The 21,734-nt window shown below is 40.5% G+C and overlaps 1 protein-coding gene across 4 annotated transcripts in view; it reads right to left on the bottom strand.

Annotated features, from left to right (window-relative positions):
- Window positions 1–15,462: 15,462 nt before the first annotated feature.
- Window positions 15,463–21,734, bottom strand: part of SOCS5 (suppressor of cytokine signaling 5) — a 62,690-nt gene continuing 56,418 nt past the window's right edge. For all 4 annotated transcript variants that reach the window (XM_037066531.1, XM_037066530.1, XM_037066532.1 and 1 more), the window contains one exon: window positions 15,463–19,689. In XM_037066531.1, coding sequence (XP_036922426.1) covers window positions 18,067–19,677 — 1,611 coding nt within the window. In that variant the 5' untranslated portion in view covers window positions 19,678–19,689 and the 3' untranslated portion in view covers window positions 15,463–18,066. The remainder of the gene's footprint in view (window positions 19,690–21,734) is intronic.

The raw sequence follows: 21,734 nt of genomic DNA, 5'->3' as shown, positions 1-21,734 counted from the left end.
ACTGTGAGCCGCTCTGTGAGCGGCTGGAGCACAGAGTACATGGGTAGGGGAGGGGCTACAGGATGGCTGGGAAGGTGGTCATTGGTCAGACCACAGAGGCCCTTGTGTGGGATCAGCCTGAGGGGTCTGGGTTGTGATCATGGCCATAGGGAGTCAGTGGGGTAGTGATCTGCAGAAGGGATGTGGGGAGCTGGGGAAGGGACAAGGCCGGGGTAGCCAGGGCAAGGCGAAGACAGCCCCTGCTTGCCTCACAGTCAGGCCCAGGGATGCCCGTTGCACTGCCCCCACACCCGCCTGCCCACCTAGGTTTCATGAAAGGAACACTTGTTTCCCCTGAAGAATTTTAAGTATGTCACATTTGCTTGTTGTTGTTTCATATGAAAAGCCTTGCCTAAAATGAAACATAAAAGCCATCATTCAATAATGTACTTCTCAGCACCCGAAATAACCTACGTGGCAACACAGCACAGACCTGGGACCTAGGATGTCAGAATAAGAAGGGATCTTAGGGATCCTGTAGTCCAACTCCTTATTTGATGGCAGGTCTTCCAGGAAAGTCTCGACCTTGCTTGGGTTTCCTGCAAACAGATCGGTGCAGTAAGCTGGGGCGGAAACAGTAATGCCAGGAGCAGGGACCTGAGCAGACTCTCAGTCTCGGAAGCCCTGTTCTAAGTGAGCGTTATCCCACCTTCCAGGCTCCTTTCGAGAGCCTGAGGCCCATGTTCCTTGCTGGTTGTGTGTAAGGTGCAGCGAAGGCCCGTGATGATCAGGAAATCGGCGGATTGTATCTGTTTGTGTCTCGCCCTATTGTTCTGAACAAATGGTGTGTATTTAGGATCTTAGTATCTCAAAAATGGGCAAAAATTACATTGGGATTAGTGGGAAAAGTAAATTATTTTGCCATTGCAAAGCTTTTTTGGCAACAAAGATTTTTATTACAGGAATATAATAGCTATATTTAGAATAAATAAGCCAATGGGTTGAAAATACAGTTTGCTGAAAATTGGTGGACAGTGTGCTATTGAATAGAAGAAAGTAATTAATAAATATTATAGGATATATAAAATAAATATAAACATATACATGTATATTATACATAATATATATGTAAATAGGTATTCAGCTCAGGATGAGAGAATGGTTACAGGTTAGATTTTCTGGAATCAGAAACTAAGGCAGAATTTAGGGTGCAAGATATTCTTTTTTTAAAAGACTTTTTTTATTTTTTAGAGAGAGGGGAAGGGAAGGAGAAGGAGAGAAACATCAATGTGTGGTTGCCCCTCATGTGCTCCCAACTGGGGACCTCGCCCACAACCCAGGCACATGCCCTGACTGGGAATGGAACCAGCTACCCTTTGGTTTTCAGGATGGCGTTCAATCCACTGAGCCACATCAGCTGGGGCTGGGGTACAAGATATTCTTAAGGGTCAACACCTGTGAAGAAAAAAGAGACAGTCAGGTGGGACAGAAGGAGACACTGGATTGCAATGAGGCCTCAGTCAACCAACCCATCAGAGGGTTCTGCATTTGTCTAAAATGGCTGAGCCTTCGCATCCCTAGCTCTCTGTTCCTAGTTGCAAACTGCCCAGAAGGAGCATGACCTTGAGCAAGGCAGCTCTTTGAAGTGAGGTGGCTCTTTGCAGCTGAGGCCATTCCCGAAGGAGCTGACAGCTGGAGACCAGCTACTGCCCACGTTTCCTGCTCGGGGCTGACAGGGCGCAGGGACGGGGATCTGGGCAGTGCCCCTCCACATCCACCACTGACAACGTGCCCTGATCTCTCGGTTGTTTTATTTGGACGACGACACTCTCTCCCGGCTGATTGTAAGTCACTCTGGACTTTCCCCGCCTCCACCTCCTTCTGCTGCCTCCCCCATTTCTCTTGGTTCCACGTTTATCCTACTTCAACCAGCTAAAGGCAAATTGAGGCTAGGAGGGTGAAGAAGAAAAGTACCATTCCAGACCTCCCCCTCTCTGGCTCAGGAAGGCTATGATGTCAAAACTACTTTATAATTCACTTTTTTCACTCTCATTCTATTACTGGTATGCAGTGGAATTTTCCAGAGGCCGCATGGCATATGACATCATTGTTCCGGCAATTAATGGGATGCATGTTTTGTGACTTCTTGTGTTTTCAAGAATTTTCTAAGGTGATAGGTTTAAGGTATAAATATGTGCATTTTTAGAGATTAACTCAGTTTGATCTTAATGCTTTATGCTCTTACTCTATTTTATTATACTTACTATAATTCCTATAACTTCATTATTGTCCAATATATTGTTTTTAAATCCCCAACTTTTCCTTGCATCTGTTTGGAAACTCAACAAGAAATAGGTATCCTTTTCTGCTTTTGGAATAATATTTAAAAATTTTTAAAAACTTTTCAAATTTTGCAAAGTTTATCTAGAACTGTTCTTAGTTTAGAATTCATTATTTTATTCCAAAATAAAGAGAAAATTATTTAGAGGATATTTTTCATATCTTTAAGGACAGATTACTGGCTTAAATACAAGAGAAAAGAAGGCTTGCTTTCTTAATCCATACCTGTAACCTCTATATCCAAAGATGCTGAAGAAGATGAAACAAATAGAGACCCACGGAAAAAACAATCAACCTCAAAGAAATCAAAGAAGACTATTAAAAAGAAATGAAAACACAATGAAAGCCACCTTCTCCTCACCTTTATGCATGCTAATAATTCACCTTCATATGTCTTCTGCAACAAAACAACTTCAAGTTGTTGCTTTGAGACTGACCAGAGTCCAAAGAAAAGGGAGTAGTTTAAATGCAGGCATGATATGCTCTTTAAAATCTAAAAAGCAACTTAGGTTTTCAACCTGGAACTGAACTGTCTCGCGGGGCAAGTTGTCGTGTTGCAGGGGCTGGAGAAGCGCACACAACAGCTGAGAGAGAGAGATAAAGCCTTGCAGAGCTGGACGAGAAGTCGGGGGAGGAACCCAGTACCCCTTCCCGAGGACACAATTACTTGTCACACTACAGACTGTACTGTGGACACGAAGACTAAATCACTGTGTCGGCTGCAGAGCTGCACTTGTGCCTTGAAAACGCACAGTTTGCAGACATGGCTGGATTTGCCGTTTTGTCCATGTTAGCCCCGATGAATCACGGAAGCTCTCTTATTATATGCATGCTTGGAAACAAACACATGCTGAAGTAGTCAAGGCCTTTGAATCTCAGGGTGTATCTTACACAACTGCATCAAAATTTGCATCGACGGTGCAAAAGCCACGGTGGGTGACAAGGTGCCTTCACATCAATCCAGGCCCGGATCTGTACTGGGAGTTACTGAATCCTTTACCACCATGCACTGGGGTGAGGGTAGGGGGTCAGGGAAAGCCAGCTTCGGCTCAGAATGTCTTTGATGAAATAATACAAATGATTAGTTTCATTAAGTTTCAATTCCTTGACTGACAAAATTGGAAGTGCACCCAAGCTTTCTGCTGCACCCTGAAACGGTTGTCTCCAAGAAAACACCTGTGTGACTGTTTCAAGTTTCAAGCTGAAGTAGCCACCACTTAATGGGACACCATTCTTCCTTGACTGGCAGGCACACTCCGGTTATTCAGGCTTGAGTATGCGGTGGAAGAATGTGAGCTGTCAAGCGAAAACCAGAGTTCTGGAGTACTTGTGTCCAATATTATGAGTTGGCCAATACTTAAAGATGACATCAGAAGTGCTATTACCAAACGTGTTTTTTTAAAATACTGTATATTGAAATGAGTAAACATTCAGAAGAACTGCATAACTTGGTGAACTAACACTTTCCAAATAACCAGTCCATGGTGTTTCATATTCAGAGTACAAGAGGAACCACTGGATTTTAATGTAATGATTTTACAAGTTCACCAGTAGAGTTTCAGATTTGATCGTGCGATGAGCCTTTATGAAATCTCTGTTTGCTGAGTTTCGCTCTAGTATCAATGAAGGGTATCCACAATTATTTGAAAAGTCTACTAAAATACTCCTCTACTATTACTGCTACATGTCTATGTGAGGCCAGGTTTTCTTCATATTCTTTAACCAGAGCAACAGATTGCCACAGGCTGAATCCAGAGGCAGATAAGAATAGCCAGATGTCCTCTGTTAAGGCAGATAGTAAAGAAACTTTAAAAAATTATGACGATGTTGCTCTGCTCACTCAATTTTATTTTTCAAAATATAGCTTTTTCAAAAAGTGTTATTTGTTATAATGGGTTATGTAAATAATAATGGGTTATTTTAAAAAGAAATGTACATTTGAATTTCAGTTTTAATTTCTAATATGGTAAATATTGATAAATAAAGCAACAAATAAAAGCTTTGGGGGGGTCATCAATAGTTTTATAGAGTGTGATAGGGTTTTGAGACCAAAAAGCCTGAGAATCACTGTCCTAAACTGATGGGAACCTGGGATGTGTTGGGAAGTAGACTCCAGTGGCCGAAGGCAACTGATTCAGAAATAGACAAGAGCACACAGACCCAGGTCAGAGTCACACGACTGCCATGCTGGACTGTCTGGTGGGGACTGGAGCGGAGCTTGGTAGGGCTGGGACATGTCCTCTTAGACGAGCCATTTATTGGGCACAGAGATTTCCTAGGATGAGAATATTCTTTTTCTACGATATGAGGTTGGGACATTCCAGATGGTTATTATTATTTTTAAGCACTTCATATATTTAACTAAAAATCAAATGAAGTATATTTTGGGATATTTATCTTTTATTCAGTAACAGAATAAAATAACCACAGGATCAAAAATTGTAAATCTTTTAAAGCTAGAAGAACTAGAATAACCCAAATGACAGATCACTAGTAAGCTGGGATCAGGACTATGCTCTCCTCGAAAATTTTTTAGTGTACGTGAAAAAACAAAACAAAACAAACAAACAAAAAAACTCCCATGGTGACAGATTTCTTGAACTTAAAGAAGAATAAAATAATTAAAAGTAGAATTGAGCTTCAGTTCCAAGCATATGGCCAGAGTAGTTTGTTTTGGAATTCCCTTCATTCACCTTGACCTTCCTTCCCACACTGCAGACTCGAGGGAAATGCGGGCCTCTGCTTTGAATAGCACACACACTGTTACTCAAGCTGGGACCCAAGGACAAGATATGCCCTACAGGTCACAGACCATTAAAATCAAAATACTGCTTTCTTTGGCTTGATCTATACATTGCAGTGTTCAGCTACAACCCTTAAAAGGGCAATACAGTTTTCAGAATGTTGTTAGGAACCACTCCAGCGCAGGTCCCAAGGACAAGACCCTCAATACTTTGTCTTAGAGAACGGAAGCACCACCCTGGTATCCACCAGCATGAATAAATGCCCTCCGGAGGGACAGCTCTGTGGACGTTTACCTACGTCCCACTGTCGCTTGTCTCTTTTTCAGAAGGAACATTATGCCAATCAGGCAGAAGCACTCTCCTCCTTCAAGTGATGCTACAGGTCAGTCTTCTGAGCCTCACTTCTCAGCAAATGGTGGGCGCTTCTCCTTCAAAGCCAAATTGACACCCCCAGCAGTCCTAGAATCAGACGTGAATGCAGCCTTTTTATGCTTTAAAGGTTAGGGTATATAATCAGCAGAATGATGCAACAGTGCCTAAAACTATTGAGTGTCAATTTGAAAATTAATAAAGTTAGAAATTTTAACTATAAGGCCATCAGCTCATTGAGTCATAAGGTCAGAATAAAGCACAGTGACTTTCTATTAAAGCTTTTGACATAAGGCAAGATAAAACTAGCAACTACACAATGCTGTCTTCTTTAATTCTTCCAAATCAAAGAGGCTTGGGTTTTAGGCCAAATGACTATGTTTTATGCTTTTTATTAAGCATATTAAATATATGCTTAATAGATACTTAATTACTTTATTTTTGAAAATTAATTCATTTTTTCAACCATTTACTGAGTGCCTGCCACAAGCTAAGCACTGGGTTGGGCACCAGGCATGCAGCTGGGACCCTAATGGCAGGGCTCCGCCCTTGGGAGGCCCACAGTAACCACTTAGCAATGGTTTCAGGCATAAAACAGTGAGTGGTGAACAAATATGATGAAAAGGGATGGACACAGGGAGTTTTTTCCAGAAATTTCAATCATGAAAGGAGTCATATTGGTTTTCAAAGTCTCAGCCAGTAGTTGATAACAATGTGGACATCCCGCAGGGCGATACGGCTGCAGTCACTTGTATCGGTGGTAGAAGATGGCTACACACAGGTCTTAACTGTGTGTGTGCACACGTGGTGTACACGTGTGCACATGTATGTGCGCCAGTCCTATGGTCATAGCCAAGGTTGTAACACAGAAGGGTGCATTTAGAGAAAAATCATTAAACTTCAACAAAACTTTTCTTGTGGATTGCCACATTTCTACCAGGATGTAAAAACATGAACTGAATTTATAATAACTATACACCTATTGATTCCAGAAACAGAGTCTTTCACTTTATGGAAAAACTAAAGCTTTATGAGCATTGAAATAAAAGTTTGAATAGAGTTCTCATTGGCTTTATCCTGCTTCCAAGTAATTTCTGAGCAAGAAGTTTTTTTTATAGATTTATTCCTCAGGAAGGTTTAGAGATAATGTTTCAACATTTTCACTCTGCCCTTCAATAAAACTCCATATTAAACCAACAGTGTTTATGGCTGAATTTACTACCTTTTAGTCAAGCCCTCAGCAGAATAAAGAAAGAGCAATAGTGATCAGCAGCTCTAGATTTCAGTGCTGCATTTCTACTAGTGGAATAATATGCAGGATGGATGTAAGGGCAAAGAAAACAGTAACAACCTGTACTGGCACCTACCATGTGCCAGGCACTGTGCTAGGCAGGGCTCAAGGATTATGCAATATAGTTCTCGCACAGCACCACGAGGCGGGTAAGTGAGGAGGGTGAGAAGAGTTAGGAAATGTACTGGTTAATAGGCAGCTGAGCTGAGGCGCACCCCAGGCGGTCTAACAATAGCTACACTGCTATGACATTTGAGTTTATCAGAAGAAAAATGTCATGTAAAGAACAACTTTCTTAGCTTAAAAATTATTTTAAGTAAATCTGTCTTAACTCATACGTGCAAATTACAAAATGTTCATTGTTCTAAATGCCATTGAGTTCTGAAGATGATCGGGGCTCTATCTGCCATTTCTTAGCTGAGGTGATTTTCAAAATATGATTCTGAGATAGGCAGATATTTCCTTTTGACAAGAAGAAACACAAGCCAAGGGTCATTGTGGTTTGACCAAAATGACACGAGCGGTGGCCAAGTCTTCTAACCTGAACCCGAGTTTGCTACTTCCCCCACGTCCCAACTCCCCCAAATCTCATAAAATCTTGTACAATGTTTCTTTAAGGTCATTATTTTCCACTAAAAAATGACATTTCGGACCATTTAACTTAGGACCCATAAGTAGTTCCATGATAGAGTTGCCTCCAAGGACACCAGACCGGCCGTTGCCATGGCGTTTCCTAAGGCATTCACTTGTTCTGGGCACTATCTGTGGGTGTCCCCATTCACCACAGGAAGGCCATCATATTAGTCGTGTCCCTGTCTTTTGAAAAAGCTACCTGGTAGCTTTGTGCCCACACCACAAGAGAGAACAGTCTCCATTGGGTCCATTCAAACATGATCAGGAATCCCTTTGGGCCTCTTCCCTCCTTGAATAAGAACTGAAGAAATAGTAATCCTACACCTTCCCACTTCAGTGAACTGAGGCTGTAATCACAATGTGTTTGAAAACACGACACCATACTGTGAGTGTTTCTCCATTTCCAAAGCAGCTTTCTTTCGTGGCTTTACTAAACATTCTAAATAGCTTAAGATGTTAGTATAAAAGCAATCACTTCTATCTATCTATCTATCTATCTATCTAATCATCTATCTATCCACCTATCATCTTTGTATTGGAACTCACTAGAAGCTACCCAAAAAACATTGGAAAAATATGCAGGCTTAAAAAAATATCAAAATATAAAAAAGAAAGATGACTTGAACACTGAGTAGAAAAGCAAAATTGGGGAAACAGCTGAAGGAGCAGGGGGAGTAGAGATGTGCTCATTAGATATTATCACGCTTGGTGCTCTGCATGCTGGGTATTCAGGCAGAAAACACCATTTATATTTTTTGTAGGAAATCTACTCTGAAACAACTTCCAAACATCTCAGATATGGCATATTTCCAATTTCTGCTTTTAATAAAAGATCTAACTGCATTCTTTCAAATGCAGGTATTTTCAAAAGTCCATATCATGCACCTCACTTCGCTTTTGTGAGAGACCCACATTAGTACCTGGTTTTGCTCACTGAAATCAATCCAAAGATGACTTTTGCTGTTATGATGAAAGACAGAAAGTGAACAGAGCATGCAGCGTGTTTTGCAGTGAGCGATCACAGAGGTAGCACCCAGAGGGGTGAGCATGGTGCTCCGGGCTCCTGCCCCGGGGACTGCAGACAGCACCTTGGCGTCAAGCTGCCAGAGCTTTGAACTGTGTCTCTGTGTGTCTGTGCTTTGTCCCCATTTACTTTGTGTGCCCATTAGCAAGACACATGTTAAGGTAATTGTTTCTTCACTTTCTTCCATTTTGGGTTATGAAACGTTTCATAGGAACCCTGTCCTTTTGGACAGTGGGGAAGCCTGTATCTAGGTGTACTTTTAGCACCTACAACGGTGTATTTCCTTTAAAGTGCAAGTTGTTCAAGAGGAACTATGTTAGTGATCTGATTTTGATACACTGCTGTGGCATGTTTGCAGATGCTGATCCAAATGCAATGACAAGGATATCTGATCTTACTACCAAAAAAAGTACTTTGATTTAAACACACAAGGTTTGTTATGTTTGAGATAAGTAGATGATAGATATAATGGTTTGTTTGTTATACACATTAACCCACTTATTACGGGCTAGCAATGTTTCAAATTGTGGAGCTCCTACTGGTCTTTCAAAGTCCTTCTGTCTTCTGATGACAGACTTGACCATGACAGTGGAAGTGGCGTTGGAGGTCCAGGCACCACCAGTGGCCGTTTTCTTGCAGGAACCACAGTGCCAGATCTGCACAGCCCATCTCTTCATCTTGGTTTTGCCACAGAAGGAGCAAGTGTACTTGATGTGTGGGCTGATCTCAATTTTCTTCACCATTTTTCTGAGGGAGGTGCCATAATGGGTCCCATAGTTACCAATGATTCCGACTGTTGTTGCATTTAACCATGCTGCCGCACACTTGGTTAGAACCCACGAGGCAATGGTATACTGTTAATGGTTAGCTGATGGGAAAACTCAGCTACCCAATTCCTGTGACATTTCTGCCTTTTCTGAAAGAGGTTGAATGAATACTGACAAGAAGGAGTCAGTGGTCCCAATGGGTGATAAGAGTCTAGAAAAAAGACAGCTGCTATAAATACAACCAAATAGCCTGGCCTGGATCAGTGTTTTCCAGAGAACGAAGTCTCCAGTAAGGGTCTCTGAAGGCTGTCACCAGAGATGTTGAGTCCTATCTTAAAAAAGGGAAGGCAGGTGGTTCCACAAACTGTAGGCCAATGAACTTGGGATAACCTTGCGCCACATTCTGGGATGGCTCACTAAGGGCAGCAGAGCTTGGGAGAATTAGAAAGGCAAGTGGCAATCCTCAGGAGCCACGATGGGCAGCCTAGTGGAACATGCAACAAGGCTGTCATATTTTTGTCCGTAAAATGGAAAAATAAATACAAGTGAATGATCAATTCAGTCATTTATAACAAACAAAAGGCACTGTTCTATGTTAAGCACCATTTACTAGGCACCGAGGATAAGATAGCAAACAATATAAATATGATCTTTTCTCAGAGTTTCTTAAGAGAGGGTCAAAACCCCAAACCCAAAATAATATTTGCAAGTTTTTGTAGTAAAAACTATGAAGAAAAGGCAGGGGCCAAAGATAAAGAATGATAGAGGAAACCTCCTTCAGACGGCATAATCTGCTCCCTCTGAGGCGACCCTTAAGCCTAGCTATGAAGACTGAGAAGAATCTATCTTGCTATGTGAATGAGTGGGAAGCTGGGAACTTCAGGAGGGAGGGACGTGTGCAGATGCCCTGAGGTGGGAAAGATACTGAGGTGTTGGAGTCACTGAAAGAAGCCCAGACGGGACAGTAGTGCACAAGGCATCGGGGGAAAGTGCTGAGAAAGTTGGAGAAATGGACTGAGGCACCCCTAGATGATGGGACAGTAGGGACCAAAAAGATGCTAGTGGCCTGTTCAACACCTTGCATCAATGGTCTAGAATCTATTTTTATTGGTTCTTTACAATCTATTGTCATCTGGAGATAAAAAAGGACAAAGTGTCCAAAGAAATATTAATTTGGCCTGAAAAAATTAGGATCCAACAAGTACAGTGGGCTAAAGCTTAGGTTCTGGCCTTAGATCTGTGTTTGAATTCTATCTCTGACATTCACCTTCTCTGTGGCCTTGGACAAATCACTTAACCCCTCTAAGAAAGGGGCCAAAGATGAGTAGAGGATTAGACACAGGCAGCTCAGGTAACCCTGCCATAGGACACAGTCGTCCATCTGCTATGCCAGGACATACGTGGTTTGTTTGCTGGGTCAGGAAGCCATTATTTGAGGCACGTCACCCAGCTGCTGACCAACTGTTTATAGATCGAATGTAGGTCCTTACAGATATTTTGTTCATGTCATCACTAAACTGCACTGCCTCTCAGCTTATCTGTTTGAAGAATGAGAAATCTAGCATAGCCAAACTATAGAAACTAACTTCGACCTTCTAATCCTATTATCATTAGGAAAGAAATGGCTAAAAGTTAGGACAACATTCTGAAGGTACAATTTACAAATTTATATCATTCACAGTGTTGAAACTACTATATCAAAATATTTCTCTATTCTCGTAATGGTATTAGTTCAATCTCTATTACACCCAAGGGCACCTAAAATATTTATAAAATTAGGTGACAAAGGTTTAAATTATTCGTTTGATTTTTAAATATATCTTAAAGGGTTTAAGAAAAGTACTGTGAGTTTAACATCATTCATCCTAAGAAATAGAAGCAAAAAGTGGAATTAAATGCATAATTGTATGTGTTTTAAGACAGACGAGAAAAGATTAAACAACTCAAGTGTCGTGGTTGATTTACATTGTTAGAAAAATACCCTGAAATTTTGGGTTTCTATTTAGAAAGGGATGCTTAGTAAATGCGCAGAGAAAGGATTGTAGCAGGCAGCAACGCCATCCATTTCCAAGTGCAATGTCGGCTAAATAAAAATTCAATGCAGTTTTCACTTACTAAATTTAAATGAAGACCTATAGCAGGTCCTCAAATAACACTGTTTTCCTATGATGTCGAGATGCTGGAGAACCTCAACTCTTACTGACATCAATTAGCCAATGGTCAAATCGGTTCCCTCACAAGTGACAACTTACTGTACATCCATCACAATAGGTTTGGGGGGATAGAATTCAGTAACGCCCTCTTAAAACCCTACTTTGCCACTTCTCAGTATTTTTTGTCAAGTAAATCTTCTGACATTTTTAACCTAATCTTCCTATTTTCCCTATGTAGGTATAGTTAGAGGTGATGTTTTCCTTACTTGATCAAATATTAGGGGTTTTTTTGCATTAAAACAAGACACACACTCATCTTAAATGGGAGATATTAATTAGGCTTTCTCATGATTCGCTTAAATTTGAACAAACTATGACAAGTCCAACAAAAAATCCCCTAGGCAAGCAGGTTGCTTGCTTTTCCTTCCCCTAAATTGTGCTATTTTTTTTCGTTTGCAGCTTCCCTCAGATCTACATTCCAGTTCACTTCCAGTGCTCTCAGTCTGATCTAGGCGAATCTCACAGGGCTTCCTGCCTCCTCCAACCTCTGTTGGCTATAATCCATTCTGCAGCTTTGTCGTAACTTCTAGTTCTAGCTTGCTTAACAGTCTAGATGAGTCCAGACTCTTCAGTCTTGTGTCCAAATGTTGCAAGCCATGGAAACCCTGTCCCTCTCCGGTTGCTACTCACCACTGTACTTCCCCACTATCTTCTAAGTCAGATTTTTAGACATTTTTGTGATGAAACAAATCCAAGACACCAAAACTGCCCTGCCTCCATTTCCGTCATGTTTGTTTTTCCTTATCAAGCAGGCAACCAGTTCTTGCTTAATTGCTCTTTGCTTGGTCTATTTCCATATATCTGCATCATTATACTTTTATGTATTTGTCCATGTTCTTACGTGTTTATAAATTCTGTGAGGTGAGGCTTCTCATCTTTTACTGAAATTTTATTTCAGGAAACCATCAGCGACCAGGCCTTTGCAGTCTCAGTTACTCTATCCACTGAAAGACCTGCCTCCAAGTCTGAAGTGACCAAAGGGACCAAGGTCCACACTGAATCAGGCGAAGAGCAGAATTTCGAGCACATCTGAGTATACTCTCTAAGGTCATTCAAGCCCTGCCTGGTGTGGCTCAGTGGATTGCCGCTGGCCTGTGGACCCAAGGGTTGCTGAGTTGATTCCCAGTCAGGGCACCTGCCTGGGTTGCGGACCAGGTTCCCAGTTGGGGGCATGAGAGAGACAACCACACACTGACATTTCTCTCCCTCTCTTCCCTGCTCCCCCATTCCTCTCTCAACAAATAAAATCTTAAAAAAGATAAAAGTGATTAGAAGCCTAAGACCCTCCCCATCTCTGTATGTTATTAACTGTTAAAATGCATGGAAAAACAGTGGAAGGGAATAAATGTTAGAATAAATGTTAACAGCAGTCACTGCTGGAAGATTACCAAATGGGAGTTGGGAGGCGGAGGCTGGGGTGGGCAATGCTAGAGAAAATAATAGTATGGACTAGGTTTTCTCTTTTTTGGTTCTGATTCTTTATAATTTTTAGTATTTTCTAAATATTTCATAATAACTTGCACTCCTCATATAAAAATTAGTACTAAAAATTCACAAATATACTTGACATGGAAGGCAAGATGAAACTTGTCATGGACAACGTTTTACAATTGAGTGCAAGATTTACGATCCCAATATTTTAAAACTCTCTGAAAGGCAAGTCTCCCATTTAGTGGGCTTAAAAAAAACGTTGATGCAGAATATTGAATTTATAAGATAAACATTGTCATAATTACTTCCACCCAAGAAATGCTTTACTCCCACAGAAAGTCCCTAGCTACCGCCATCCTGCCCTGTGGGTTTAAATACTATCCATAGTGACTCCCCGTATTTCACTTTTCCCCTTAACTTTACATTCACGCCTCCAACTGCCTACTCAATGCCTCCATTGTGATAATTAATAGAACCTCAGAACTCAGTATATCGAAGGCAGGATTCGTATTGACACCCTCTGATTTGCTCCTCCACTGGGTTTCCAAAATCTTAGCTAACGGCATAACCATCCTTGCTCAGGTCAAACACTGGTGGCTTTGATTTCTTCTTCACATCTAATCCATCACCAAATCCTTTTGCATCACCACCAGGAAGACATCCTGACCTTGCCTTCTCCCTACGACTACCACCCCGCCCAGGCCCCCACCTTTTCTCACCTGTTCACCAAGTTCCACTTCAGTAACCTTGACACTGAAGTGAAAGAAGCCATGAGAATCCTGCTACCTTCACTGGTCTCATCAGCTGGAGCAAGGTTCAAGTGCAGCTGCCTCACAGCCTGTTGCGAGCAAGGTATCCTCATGGAAAGTGAACTTGGAGTCAATTGTGGCCTAAGCGGCCCCTTGGCCTTCACTGGATCAGTTCAAGAGCTGTGCGACAGCCTTCCAAGTACCTGGTGTGTGTGCAATTTACTGGGTAGCCACGCCTGGTGAGGCTGTCAGGATGATGGAGACTTTTAAATGTTAAAAGACATGCGTTTAGAAAATAAACAAAAAGTTTCCTTTATTTTGTTCCACTATAGCCTGTTCTCCCTTTACCAGAGGAGTGGAAAGCAGACCCCGTCACCTCCGTACTTAAATTCGCTCATGGTTTAGCAGCACATTCAGAATAAAACCAAGACTCCTCACTACAGATTCAGTCCTCGGTGGACAGGCCCTCGCCCTTCTCTGCAACCTCAGAACCTACCATTCCTGCCCCATCTCCCCACCCGCACTGGATTCCAGTCTAAGTGTCACTTTCTTTCTCAGCCTTTAAGCTCATTCTTGCCTGGGGACTGTTTTACTGTTCATCAAAATGTTCTTTGATCTTGGTCATTTTCTTCTTAGCCCTCAAGGTCAGCCTTCTCAGTGACCCTGTAACCGTTTTATAGCCTAATGTAGACCCACCACCAAACATGGTGACCAGCACACAGGTCTTCAATGAGTATTTGTTGAATGGATGGATGAAAGGAGTCTATTCAATCAAACATTTGGGGCACCAAAACAATTGTTCCAAGTGACCCATACTCTGCAATGGCAAGCAACCCCTTCACATACCACCCCCCAAACCAACCACCTCCCACAAAAATCCCACCCCAAACCTCCTTAGACCATGCCATTTAGAAAGTCAGGTCCATACCAGCTGCTGCAAAAATCATGAAACAAAATCTGGCCTCATTGGTATGTAGTTTTTATGCATCCAACCAAGCAGCTTTGCCCCCTTTGGAAATTCTTCTCACCTTTAAGTCAGTCCCTGGTGTGTGTTTTTAAATCTAACTTCATCTAGTGAAACTGTATGTGTTGGGGTACAGAATGAGCACACTGGTGTAAATTTGCTGTGTTAACACACTCCCAGAGATGGGTAGAGTCTCTATGTCTTTCTTAGAAGCACCCTGACTCACCCATACCCTCATCCCTCCAACAGAAAGAAATTTGATAGCTCTCTTTGCTACCAAAATAAGTGGTCTAAGACCAATCTCAATAAAACTTATTACCAAACTACTGTTTAGTGCCAAGGAACAAAGGAAAGTTGGGATAAAAATGAATAGCAACCAGACCAAAAAGTCAAATAAAAAGATTCATAAACTTTCAATTTGTCAAAATGCTCAGAATATCAATTTTTATGGCTCAAGCCACTATAAATCTTATATAGACCTTCTAACAGACCTTAAGAAAACAAATTGGTTGTGTGGTAGAATTATTGTACATTGGGATAAATTTTTGTCTAAGATATATCAATTTAATTATGATTCTTCATAACTATTAAACCAAACTGTTTCTTCTTCAAATACTTCTTTACTGTGTTTAGCCAGAAAATACGGATGAATGCATTCTCTTTGTGAGGTGACTGTATTACAAACAAGATTAATGGTAGCAAAACTAAACCTTAGGTGCAGATAATCAAATTTGAACGGTACAAGGATTAATACACATCAGATAAGACTTCTACATGACTTTAAATCAGATGGTAATATTATCATAAGTATAAGTATGTGTGCACACATACGTGCACATACAGAGAGACCGAGTGAATGAGTGAGTGAAAGGATGAGAATGTACTTGTGTACGCATCAGAGCAACCTGTCTTTGGGTAATCAATTACTTCACCCCGAAGATGTGTCCAAACGTATAAAGAATTTCCTGATTTGTATTAAAATACACTTTCGAAAAGACCACAAAGACACAAATTTAGTTGACAGACTGCAACGGGATTTAGAAAAAGACACAGTGACTATAGACTAAGGTGCAATCTCATGCTGGTGATTTTTCTTTTTTAAAATGTAAGCCACTCATTTTGTAAGAAAAATTTTAACCCAAAAGTTGCATATTAATATTACACACACACTGAAACACAGGTGGCTTTCAGCACACTGTATACATGCTTACATAACCTCAAATATGTACACATTTAAAACAATCTCCATAGAACGTATGAAAGTTCTGAAACACATAAAAGAATCAATACTCTCTATAAAAACTACAATTAGAACATCAATTTGCTATAAGCATATAAAACATCAAGTGCTTTCTTGGACTTTCAAGTTACCACTTTGAAACAAGATCTTGCTTGCATATACATAGTCTGTCTTCAGAAAGCAGTGTGGACTTTTTATTTTCAAGAGGTCAATTTTCCAGATACATTATAAGCTCAAGAAAACAAACCCAACGATTATGCAATATAATTATGTCGTAACAACTTAATTGCACATAATGCTTTAAAGTAGGTTTGGATGAAGTTCTCAAACACTTTGGTATATGTTCTTCAGGGACGTCTATTAGAAATAACAGGAATTATGAGTCCCTTCAATCCCCATTTTGCTTTAAAATGGATATATCTTTGGTTAAAGTTCTACATTTTGGGCATTTTTTAAAAATTAAAATGGTCCCCAAACCAATAAATGGTGCTGATATACAAGACTTCATTTAACGTGTTCCTGGTGCGGAAGGAAGCTATAGACACTCATTTACTATGACATGCCATTGATGGTTTCAATATTCCACTGATAAGCAGAGAAATCAATTGGTTTAGTCGGCATTTCTCTGTTTATTTTGTTATAATCTAAGCTGTACAGTAATTTGCAGTAACTATATATACTGTTGCACAGTACATGTGATTATGATAGGAAATATGTATGGCATCAAATTTAGAGTTAGCTTACTCAGAATAAGTCAATATTAGACTGTACAGTGGGCTGCACTGACTATAGTAGGCTGTCAGGTAAAGCTTGATTTAAAAAACCCAAACCATTCCATTTACGAGAGAAATTGTTGCAAATGTATAAAACAGCAGATCTACAAGGAGAACACCAAACATACTTTATTAGCACAAAAAAGCAGCCATAACAAGGCACGGCAAGCAGAAACATACATTAGCAGTCAAAGGGTTAGTGTTGCATACAAATATAGCTTTTCTTTTCTGTAGCCTTGGCCATGGCCATCAGGATGTAAAATAACTTTCTGTAGCAGCAGGTAAGGAAACTAAGGAGCACTCACCAGTGGTACAGAGCACATTAACAAAAAGACACAAGAATGGACTCGACTACTTTAGTGCAAAATGTCTAGACGGAACTGTAAATTCAGTTCAATACTAAGAAGCAAACACGAGAACTTGGTATTACTTCCAAAATAGCTTACTCAAGTAGTATTGCATACTATTCTAAGTGACAAAAAGGTGCTAAGTAAAGTTATTTACAGATACAATGGTTGTACAGTACCTTTAAATCTGCAATTTAGGTTTCAGATTTTCCATTAGAAATTAACTGCATTGAAATTCTATAAATTGTACTTAAGCAATTCAGCTATGAGCATTTACAACGAAATGATAAATACTGCCATCCAAATTATTACAGTTTAACAATAATATCAACACCAGCAACCACTGTAGTTATTACTTCTGACTTGTTTGGGCATCTTCTAGTCTCATGGTCTTCACGGTTCACAGACTCGTCACGGGCACAGGGAAAGGTCTGACAGTGACAAACCAACGAGTAGACGGCACATGCCAGCTCTGAAAACCACACACAGGACTACACTGCAGCAGCTATTCCCAATGTGTTTTAAGTTAAAGCACTCATTAAAAAAAAATTAACACCCAAGGCCTTTAAATAAAATTCTCCTACCACCTTTAGAAGTCTGAAATTTTAAGAACTACTATTCAGAAAAATTGGTTTACTTAACAGTACCTTTTGCAGAAGAGAAAAGGAGACTGACTATAAACTATATCAACACTTAAGTGAACTGCACTATGCCCTTGTGGCCAAAAAATTGCATTTATTTCTTTTCTAAAAGGAAGGCAGTCTTTATTTTTTGGACTCGCAAAGCTTGATTTATAGTAACTACAAACATCACTACTTTGGAAGGGTATAGAAAAATTCTTAGAAAAAATAATTTCAAACATTAGTCACACTGTTGAAATACTCATCCAATATTAACAATTTGTTCTTCAGTAAGAAATAGAATTCTTCATAGCAAATGCCCCAGAACTGCCTCACTCGATTACTACAGCCATTAAAAACCAAACAGCTAAATCGCCACAATGTTGCTGTAGCCTCACTGAACACCTGCAGTTCTATCCTGTTGTATCAATAGGCACCACATTTTTCTGAGTAACAGCAGACCGCATCTGACAGACACTGACACTAAGCTTACGTACATCACTGGAAAACCTAACACTGATATGTGTGCTCGCCGTAGGCGGACTGTCTGATGCACAGAAAAGCAGACCTAGGACAGAGAGTTTACTTTGCCTTGACTGGTTCTCGCTCCAACCAGCGGACTCTAACTTTTTGTTTATAATGATACTCTTTTAAAAAATCCTGTAACATTGATGGTAAAGGGAGACCATCAATTCCATCGTATGTAGTGCATCTGCAGATTACTGCACGGCAGATATATTGTAAGCTGAAAGGAAAAGTCCTGTTTAGTGAGATAGTAAGCAATGGTTCAAAAAACATGCAAGAACTGGGATCTTTATAATGTTCCAAAAGTCCTGTTACAGTGGAGGAGTGAAATACACATGGGTCATGAGCATCGAAACTGAAGTTGTGATTCCACTGTTCAATTCGGGCATGCAAGGATCTGTTGTAGCGACGGAAGCTCACAGAGAAGAGGTAGTCCTCTTGCGCGGAGTCCCTGAGCAAAAATGTGCCTTCAGGTTTCCCTTCTAGAAGGGCTTCTGCTTCATAACGGTCCATCACTCCCCAGTAGCAGGGATTCCCTGTAATCTGAAGCAAATCGGGCACAAGGCAGTGAATGTAATCAATCTGTGTGTGGACTTTCCAAGCCCCCTGTCTGCTAATGTGGGCATGGCTGTCTCCAGAGACCTGACGTTGCTTCTGCCTACGTGACTGCAAACACAGTGTGGTTGTGTCCTCTTCTGAGTCACAATTAGCTTGTGGAATTGCAGAATTGTCCCCACTTATTTCAGTCATTCCAGGAGCTAACTTTGGCCCCAGTTTATATAATGGATTAACCTGTGCAGTGGCTTCAAATGTATGTATTTGTGCATTGGGAGGGGGGTCAACCCCTTCTTCAATACTAAGACGCCTTCTCTCTCTAAGCCTATCTTCTTCATCTTCTGTAGAAACCAACGATGGATCAAACGTATCAAAAAATGTTGAATGTGGGCTCACAGGGGCTGTATGCTGTTTAATCAAATGCCATTTTTGGGCTAAATCTGAGCCAGCAGGAAAAGGGCATTTCTCAAGCATTAATTCAGAAAGGTGTATTTTTCTTTTATTAGAAAACAGAGGCTTTGACTGCTTGTTGTAAGTTCTCACTGGAAAACACAAGCCCACAGTGTCCTGCAACCTCTGCCTCAGAGAGCGACTTCCTACGGTTCTGCCGGAAACGCTGTCCATGTCGTGCACAGAGCTCACGCCGTATCGCCGCTCTCTCCTTTGAAGTCCACTTCTAGTTCTACCAAACTTTTTATCAGTATCCAGTGAACTCTGAGTCTTTGTAGAGCAGGAATGTTTCTTCTTCCCACCCCATGGAGCATGTCGGGAGTAGGAGTCTCTTCTTGCAAGTCTTGTTCCTGGGGTGACACATGAATCATTATCCTTTTCAATGCTTATTTCCACAATCTGAGGAATTTCAGTGGCACAATTTGGGTTTCTTCTTGAAGAATTCTTTGAAGGGCTTAATCCCAGTTGTAAGGCAACATTTTCTCTTAAGGGACTGCTTTGTTGCTGAGGAGCTAGGTCTCCCATACTGACGTTTTTCTCTTTGATAGACAAACATCTGTTGGAGTTCGTGTCCACATTTTCAGTACGGCTTCCTCCCTCATGACTGAAGAGATTCTGACACCTGTATTTGAAATTATTCCACATTTTCCCCACTTTATCCATTGATTATAAGATCTAAAGACAAAACAGGAGAAGGAGAAAATAGGTTAAAGTGGTATGCAAAAACAGAAAAGGCAGAACCCACCCCTTCTCGTTATGACTCTCAGCAACACTGGTCAGGAATTCGCTCTGCATTGTAAGGGGGCAGACATGCATTCGCTCTGCATTGTTAAGGGGGCAGACACGCTGGTTGGCGGCTGTAAGGCCACCAGGCCCCTCTGTGGCACTGCCGCTTTATCCAGGCTCGTCCTCACTTCCCGTTTCCTTTCGGAGAGAATACTCAGAACTTGGGGGAAAGAAAACAAACCCTCTCAATTAAACTCTGCTTTCTTTTTCTCATGTATCAATCTAATTTCACTATGACACTGATTGTCTCCTTACTTTGAGTAATTTAGGTACTCGCCTCAGGTATGAAAAGGGAAAATACATCGTGTATTATTGAAACATATCAGTATTCAACTTCTCAAAAGTTGTAAGCAGGACCACATTTCTGTAAAACATTAAAATTAGTTAAAAAACCTTAGGAGCTATCTTCCCAATTTTACTTACCAACTGCTATTCCACTCATCTAACAATCTAAAGCTTACAGGTTAATCACTTGTAAAGAATCCCTAATTCTACAATGTATCAGATTTTATCCATGATTTTTAAGAAGCGGTTTGAGTAGAAAGAAAAATAGGAGAAAAAAAAAACAGTGTTTGGGTTTAAATGTAAAGGTGTCTTTATGTTTCCAATTCTTTATCCTAGAAAAGCTTAGAAGAAATAGAACAACAGAAAAAAGTTATGATACTGTAATAATTAACAAAAGAAAAACAGTAATACGTGCAGTTCAGCATCTTTTTTCTTGCTCCTTTAAGAAAACTGTGAGCAGTTTACGGCGCTTTGCAAATGAATTATTTCAAGCAACACTGACAGGCAACTGTCTCATTCAGGAACCTGAAAGTCGGTGTTAGAAGAAATGGGAAGACCTGAACTGGCTGATAAAATTCGAGGTTAGAAATATTTTACCCTCAGAATTTTCAGGGCATCACTCCACTGTTCTAGCAGCTTCTAGTGTGGCTGTTGAAAAGTCCAATATCATACCAATTCCAAATCTTCTTATACGTAACCTATTTTGTTTCATGAAAAACTATACTTTCTCTGTATTCTTAGAGTGGACATTCATGGTGCTGGGCCCTTTGGATGTCCTTCCTACAGTCCCCCTCCTTCTCTCCCAGAAGTCCTTTTTACTAGATACTAGATATCTTAGATTCGTCTTTTGATTATCATACATTTTTTTCAATATTGTATTTCTTTTCTTTTGGATTTCTCTGGCATTACTTCCCAACTCTTCTAATTCACTTGCAATATTTTCTATCATACTTTTAATTTCCAAGACCACTTTCTTTTTCTCTGAATGTTCTTTTAAACATCACCCTAGTCTAACTTGAATGTAGTATCTTATTTTGCTAAAGATACAAAAATTCTCATTATTAATATCTTCCTTGTAACATTTTAATTATCCTTATCTATTTCTTCTCAGTACCGTTTTTCTCTTTAAGTCTTTAGGTCTCTTTTTTATTTTAGAGCCTTCCACAAATGTCTGATGGTCCCTGGCTATCCAGCACTAACACACTAATCAGAATCTCTGGCTGCTTTGTGGGGGTTGTTTGTTAATTAGTTGGCTTTTACTACAGGTGATGAGTCAATGAGTTACGTTCTTTATTAGGAATCCCCCAAAGCAGTCCCTGTTAAATCTGTCCTCATCCCAGAGAGAAATGGTCCTATATCTTCTCTGGGGCATGCAGGGGTGGGCAAAAGTAGGTTCATATTAAATGAGTAATAACACACAGTAAACTCTATGTTTTGCATACTCACAACTGTAAGCCTACTTTGCCCACCCCTGTGTATACCTGACAGCCGTGTTCTCAGAGCAGGGCAAGAGAACAGTGGGGTCTTAACCTCAATATTCAGACTTTAGCTTCAGGCCACATTTTTCAAAAGGTGTCCTTATTTGTAAAAGATATCCCAACTCCAACTATGACTAAACCTCTCAGAATAAACTTCTCCAAGCTCTAACT

Source organism: Sturnira hondurensis, unplaced genomic scaffold, assembly GCF_014824575.4.
Source record: "Sturnira hondurensis isolate 20B ecotype Veracruz unplaced genomic scaffold, ASM1482457v3 Scaffold0016663, whole genome shotgun sequence".
Lineage (NCBI taxonomy): Eukaryota > Metazoa > Chordata > Mammalia > Chiroptera > Phyllostomidae > Sturnira > Sturnira hondurensis.
Note: the sequence above shows the minus strand (reverse complement) of the source record. Positions and strands in the feature narration are given on the sequence as shown.